This window comes from Oryzias latipes, chromosome 21 (assembly GCF_053564925.1).
Source record: "Oryzias latipes strain Hd-rR chromosome 21, Olatipes_Hd-rR_3.1".
Lineage (NCBI taxonomy): Eukaryota > Metazoa > Chordata > Actinopteri > Beloniformes > Adrianichthyidae > Oryzias > Oryzias latipes.
The window spans coordinates 3,024,247-3,031,926 of NC_136257.1; the positions used below are offsets into that span (position 1 = coordinate 3,024,247).

General features: G+C 40.4%; 1 protein-coding gene across 1 annotated transcript; it reads right to left on the reverse strand.

Moving 5' to 3' along the window:
- On the reverse strand, positions 1-1,303 carry LOC144988814 (olfactory receptor 4B13-like). Its single transcript, XM_078939795.1, has 2 exons — positions 597-1,303; positions 1-7 (listed from the first exon to the last, which is right to left on the reverse strand). The coding sequence occupies exons 1-2, from the start codon at positions 1,256-1,258 to the stop codon at positions 1-3; spliced, it is 669 nt and encodes a 222-aa protein (XP_078795921.1). The 5' UTR covers positions 1,259-1,303.
- Positions 1,304-7,680: the final 6,377 nt, after the last annotated feature.

Below are 7,680 nucleotides of genomic sequence, written 5' to 3' on the forward strand. Positions count from 1 at the left end.
TTAGCACCTTTAAAAGAAACACGAAAAATGTGTTTGGCTTGCGCTATCGAAATATTTAGCAATGACAGGTGATGGTTATAATATTTAAATTAATCGTAAAATTTTTAAATGGAAAAGGTTTCGTATATTACAGTAAAAAATTATCTAATGGCTGACCACTTGCCAAATAATTATTAAATTCAAACAATGGGTCACAATGTAATTAAATATAATGATATACATGATTGATTAATACTCATTTTAGGGTAACAAATTAAATTTGATATAAAATTAGGAACACACTGTAATTATCTTCATAAAGGAAACTTTTGTATTATTACAATATTAAAAACTAGTTTTTCATGGAGCTAATCACCTATTTTTCAAAAACAGACAAACAGTAGATGTATAAATGAATATTTGTAACTCCAAAAACATTTGTTTTTAATAATAATAATTGTCCAAATATGTAAGAGCTTGTATGGTCACTGACACCAGCCTTAATAAAGATAGAAAATTAACAGTCATGTCTAATTTTAAAGAATAACTTCTTTAAGTGTTTATAGATTTCTGTCATTTTTAGTCCATAAATGATTGGATTGCAAAGAGGATTGTACATGATGATCTGCAGTGTCATTATAAAGCGAGCAGTCTTTGAAAAATTTGACTCCAGCCTAATTATAATTATGTCATAAATCATCAAACAAGAATAGTTGATTAAAACCAGCAGGTGAGGTAAACAGGTCTGAGCAGCTTTTCTTCTGACTTCTCTACAACTTTTATGAACCACAATGAGAATCTTCACATATGTAAAAATTATGAACAGAATGGGAAGAATAACATTGTTAAACATAATAACTAAGCCAAATGTTAACAGAGCTTTAGAACCTGCACAGAAAAGAAAATGTAAAGAATTGTTGCAGAAAATACCTTTCAATGTAAAGCTGCAAAGCTCTAAGTTTGCAAATACAACAAGAGGAACAACAAGGTGACTAAAAGGTACAATCCAGGCCAATCCCAGTAAAATAAAGACAGTTCTTTTTCTCATAATGATTGCATATTGCAGAGGTTTACATATGGACACATATCTGTCATAAGACATGGCTGCCAGCAGTAAGAATTCTGATCCGCTTAATGAGTAAAACACAAAAATCTGAAAGAGACAGGCTTGATAAGAGATGACCTGTTCATTAGATAAAAAGTCTGTCAAAAGTTTAGGGTAGATGTTTGTGCTGAAAAGAACAGAGTTGATCAATAGTCCTGCAATGAAAATGTACATAGGCTCATGAAGGTTCTTGTGAATCACAATCAGAGAAATTATTGTACAATTGCTGCAGACAATCAAAATATAGACAGTTAACATCATAAAGAAATAAAAATACCTGTACTTTTCTATCTCCACATGACCTTTAAGACTTATGTATGTCACATTCATATCTATTCCTCAAAATGATAATGAAAAAACAGTAATTCAAACAATAATAAATCAGCACAGTGGGGAAAAAACTAAAGTTTCAAAGATCTGTGTTGTTGCTCAAACTGGAATCTGTTTCTGTCAGAGCTACTATATAACAGATCTATCTTACCCTCTAAGGGTCTCATTTACTCTTTCATGAAAAAAAGCTACCATGTAAACAAACTCATCATAACAACCAAAATGAAACAAGGTTAAAAAAAGTCAATCCTCTACTGCATTGAACTCTCAGTACAGCTTCAAGTCTACCCATCTGCAAATAAAGTATATACGTCTGGAGGAAAGCTACATTGACCTGAATAAAAACAGAAAAATCCCCCTGCTGTTAAACATGAAGCAGTGAAGGCCATCTTGGGCAAGATTTCTTTGTCATTATGGTTTCCCTTTGGCTGCCGCCACCAGAAAACTGAAATCAAAAGCACAGGGCTCTCCGACATTGGAAACCGAGACGGTACTTTCAAGAAAATAGACTACTTTATTACAAATATTACTAAAATTGCTATTCTAAAAAGACACACCCAAAAAGAGTTAACCAAACAGGGCCCGACCACAATGGCTATCACGCCAAACACACACCTTCAGCTGCACTCAGCTGTGCATTCTCCGTTGCGGCGAAACAAACTCAATGCCACGCCTCTTGCGTCAAGTTACAGTAACTGACACCAGTCCGAGATGGGGGGGGGACACTGGGCTCTGGTTGGGTCCAGGGTGATACAAGGCCAGAAAAGGGAGACCCACACCGACAGCGCTCGATCTGGCCCTGTCACGCTACTCCAGCACGCGGACGGACAGCAGTCGCTAAAACGGTGTATTGAGCACGCATGATCCCTGGGAGTCCTGGCAGTCGCACCGCTCCAGAGCAATGTTGCCCTGAGGAGTCACCGGGTCGGGCAGAGCAGGGACGTGAACAAACAACGGGACACAAAAAGGAAACAGCAGCACCTGCTCACGCAGCTCAGGAGGACTACCCACAGGAGTCGCATGAGCGGCCAAACACTGTCTGTGATCCGGCTGTGGTTAGGGCCAAACACGCGGCTAAACACGCAGCCAATTGCTGCACACCTGCTGCACCTTACAACCTGGAAGCAGCAGTTCTCAGGCTGATCCTCTCTGACAGTGAAGCTTTTATCAGCCCTCTGCTGATGAAGCAGCCGGTATGCCAGGTGATCTTAATCAAGTGGCCCTCTGTCTGCCACACCATGATAGGAACAGAACTTGTTCCTATTAGCATCTTTGACTGTTTTTACAAGTCGAAAGGAGCTGTAAATCTATTTCAAAGGGTTATCAATATAGCTTGTAGAACCTAAACATCTGTGTCTCAGAAGAAATGTTTGAAAAAGTTAAAGTAAAAATCTGCATGATGGAGGTTCATAGAAGACTTGTTGTCATGGTACCTCTGGCAGTTCCCCCCTGTTAAGTTATAAATACAGGAACTGTTAAATAAATATGTCTTTACTTGTTTTATGGTAGTTGCACATATGTGCTCTTATTGTGAAAGGGAAAAAGGGAGGGGAAGTAGAGACGTGGTTGTCGGTTGTTGATGGCGTTGGAATAAAGAAGACGTGAAGCCAAGAAGTGAATTTGAATCCTTTTTAACATTGGTAGCAGAGGATGGTTAGCAACTACAGAGTCCCGCCACCTTTTGACGAAGAAAAACCGTACGAAAGCTGGAAAAATAAAGTCGCGGTGTGGGCCCGAGTTACAGATCTTGAAAAGAAGAAGCAGGCGCTCGCCGTTGCTTTGGCGCTTTCTGGGCGAGCGAGAGAAGTGGCGATGGAAATATCGGTGGAGGATTTGAACAAAGACACAGGCATGGAAACTTTACTCGTGAAGCTAGATGATCTGTTTCTCAAGGAAGAAAAAGACAGGATCTACGAGGCTTACTCAAGTTTTGATCGGATAACGAGAAGCAGTAACGTGTCCATGACGGATTATATAATTGATTTTGAACAGCGGTATGGCCGAATGCATAAATACAAGATGGAACTTCCAGATGCAGTATTAGCATTTAAACTACTGGACACTGCTTGTTTGGACGTGAAAGATCGACAATTAGCCCTAACAGCGTGTGCAGAGTTGACATTTGCCGCCATGAAGTCTGCACTGAAGAGGATTTTTAGAGGGAAAATGTCTGGCTCAACGGTGGGAATTAACCAGGATGCTGCCTATATTACTGAACAGAGAAGACAGTTAAACAAACCATGGTCCCATAATGATAAGCAGAAGACAGCATGGCCGGGCACTAATCCTCTGGATAGATATGGTCGCAGATCCAAATGGACCATTTGTCAAAGCACATTCCACTGGGCCAAGGACTGTCCACTCAAAGGTGAGCAAATTAAACTGACTGAAGATAAAGCAAATGATGTAGAAGAGTGTAATGTTACGTTGTACACAAAAGAGTCACCCACTGAAGCAGAAATCTTTATGACAGAGTGTTTTGGTTTTGCAATAATTGACACTGCATGCACACGGTCGGTGTGTGGACAAGAATGGTTGGACAACTTCACCAGTCAGCTAAATCAAAATGGAGTAAAACATCTAAAAAAAGTCGGAAATGCACAGTTGCAGACCCTTCAGATTTGGAGATGGAAAAGTGGTCAACTCCACCAAAAGACTAAAGATTCCTGCTAAAATTGGGCAGACAAAATGTCATATTGAAACTGAAGTTGTTCCTGCCAAGATTCCCCTTCTTCTGAGCAAAGAATCTATGAAAAGAGCAGGAACTGTGCTGGATATGGAAAATGACCGTGCAGTGATGTTTAACCACCCTGTAAAACTTGAGTTTACAAGCTCAGGTCATTACTGTGTGAACATTATGGATTTTGAAGACCAAAACGTTATTGACAATGACCACATTTTGATAGCCAATGAGAATGTTATTCAACAAGGGAACACAAATGAAGAACTGGAGAGTCAGTATGAGGAGGAAATACTGGCAATCTCAGAAAACATGACTACAGTAGAAAAACAAAAGATCTTGATGAAGCTTCATCAACAGTTCGGTCGTGCTTCTGTAGAAAGGCTTCAGAAACTTCTGATCAGCTCAGGCAACAAGGATAAAGAATGTGAAATCATCCTGAAAAGAATTGTTGAAGAATGTGAACCATGTCAGAGGTATAGCAGAACCAAACCAAGACCTGTTGTTGGTTTACCATTGGCATCTCAGTATAATGAAACTGTTGCAGTTGATCTTCATGAACTCCAGCCAGGTATGTGGTATCTTCATATTGTTGACCAGTTCACACGATTTAGTGCTGGAAGTATTCTGACCACAAAGAAGTCATCTGAGATAGTGAAGCACTTCATTCATGCCTGGATAAGTGTGTATGGCCCTCCTCAGAAACTGTTCAGTGACAACGGAGGAGAATTCAACAATGATGAGATGAGAGATATGGCAGAAAACTTTAACATCGAAATCAAAACAACAGCAGCATACAGCCCCTGGAGCAATGGACTTATGGAAAGACACAACCAAACACTTACTGAGATTTTAATGAAAGTAAAAACCTCCAATACTTGTGACTGGGATACTGCACTAGACTGGGCCCTTATGGCCAAGAACACAATGCAGAATGTACATGGCTTCAGTCCTTATCAGCTGGTGTTTGGACAGAATCCCAACCTGCCCTCTGTCCTTACTGACAAGCCTCCAGCTTTAGAAGGCACCACAAAGAGTGAGTGGGTTGCTAAACACATTTCTGCTCTGCATGCATCAAGGAAGGCCTTTACAGAAGCAGAATGTTCTGAAAGAATACGGAGAGCATTGCGTAAACAAATACGCCACTCAGATGAAAAATATGAACTAGGGGAAAAGGTCTACTATAAAAGAGTGGACTGCCATGAATGGAAAGGGCCAGGAGTTGTCATTGGCCAGGATGGTGCTGTGGTGTTTGTCAGACACGGAGGAACATGCATCTGAGTACATCATCTCAGACTTAAAAAAGCAAAAATGTTGAGTCAAGATCGCCACATTAAAGATAATGCAGAAGTGGATACAAAACTTTTGAGAAAACAAATTGTGTCAGAGGTTTCTGATGACAGTTTGGAGGACACTTCACCAGCAGGAGGCACATCTGTGATACAAAATGAAGCAGAACAAAACACCAATGACAACACCAGGCAACACAAAGTTGTGGAAGGAGAATATGATGTTCAGCTCAAAACAGGACAAGTTTTGAAATACAAAGACGATGACAGTGGTGTTATATACACAGCACAAGTCAAGGGGCGTGGAGGAAAAGCTACAGGAAAATATAAAAACTGGTATAATCTTGTAATCATGGAGCCCAGTAATGTTGCAGGTAGCACATGTTCAGTTGACATTACACAGCTGGAGAGCCTTCAGATAGAACCAACTGTTGTTGTTGATGATGCAGCAGATGTTAATGATGACATATTTATGACAGGAGACTTAACATTTGACCAAGCCAAAGTAAAAGAAATAAAAAATTGGAGAGACAATGATGTGTTTGTAGAAGTTCAGGATGAAGGACAGAAATACATCTCCACCAGGTGGGTGTGTACGCTTAAAGAGACACACACTGGACCTATGCCAAAAGCATGCTTAGTGGCAAGAGGATTTGAAGAATTACAAGTGTCTGAGTTGCAAAAAGATTCACCAACATGTGCATCAGAGTCTCTTCAGCTCCTTGTGGCAGTAATCTGTCAAAGACAGTGGTCACTTAACTCCATGGATATAAAAGCAGCATTTCTCCAAGGAGCAGAACTCTCACGTGACCTCTACATTAGACCTCCAACAGAGGCAGATTCAAAAGGCCCATTATGGAAACTTAAAAAATGTGTATATGGTTTGGCTGATGCATCACTTTATTGGTACAACAGGGTGAAGGAGATTATGCAGACACTTGGAGGAAAAGTGTCAAAGGTAGATCCTGCTGTCTTTTACTGGCTTGATGAGAAAAAAACTGTAATTGAGGTACTTGCCTGTCATGTGGATGACTTCATATGGGGGGGTACGCAAAGCTTCTCCACAACCGTTATGCCTGAACTAAGATCAGCTTTTGAAGTTGAACTTGAGCAGCATGGTAGCTTTTGCTATGTGGGAATAGATTTTGTGTCTCTAAAAGAAAAAAATTCAACTACACCAGGAAAACTACATCCAGCATCTGCAGCCCATACATCTGGATGCTGTGCGAGCTGTACAGCAAGACTCACCTCTGTCAGCTAAAGAAAAAGATCTACTCAGGTCCAAGATTGGACAAATTCTCTGGGTCGCAAGGCAGAGTAGGCCAGATGTCTTGTTTGATGCAAGCACTTTGGCATCAGGCTTTAAAGATGCAACTGTGCACACAATCCATGAAGCAAATAGAACTGTGTGCAAACTGAAATCCAGGAAGGTGGCTCTGAACTTTGAACATCTTGGCAAGGACACAGCCCTCAAGATGATGGTGTTCAGCGATGCCTCATTTGGCAATCTTTCAGATGGAGGCACTCAAGGAGGACACCTGATAGTTCTTATGGGTGAACATGGAAAGTTTTCACCGCTCTCATGGCAGTCAAAGAGAGTGAAGAGAATTGTGAGGAGTACACTTGCTGGAGAAACATTAGCAATGTCTGATGGAATTGACAATGCATATTTTCTAGCAACACTGTTCTCTGAGCTAACAACTGGAAGTGCTGAACATGCTCCATCCATAATCTGTGTCACAGACAGTCGTTCACTGGCTGACGCACTGAAATCTACAAAATCTGTCTCAGTAAAAAGACTTCGCCTGATAATCAGTGCCATCAAGGAGCTCATCCAAGCACAGCGAGTTGAGCGCGTGTTGTGGTACAACACGAAAGAACAACTTGCAGATTGCCTTACCAAAAAGGGTGCATCTGCATGCAAGTTACTTGAAGCCTTGAGTGAAGGACAATGGGAACTTGGTTAATGTTAAATTCAGTAACAGCAAGTTCAATGAAAACAGTTCATTATGTTGTTTTGTTTTGTTCATTTGACCTGGTAAACTAAGACTTAAAAAAAAAAAATTAAGAGTGAGTTTGTTAAGTTATAAATACAGGAACTGTTAAATAAATATGTCTTTACCTGTTTTATGGTAGTTGCACATATGTGCTCTTATTGTGAAAGAGAAAAAGGGAGGGGAAGTAGAGACGTGGTTGTCGGTTGTTGATGGCGTTGGAATAAAGAAGACGTGAAGCCAAGAATTTGAATCCTTTTTAACACCCCCCCCCTCCCCTCTCTGCTCTGCCTTCCTTTTTTA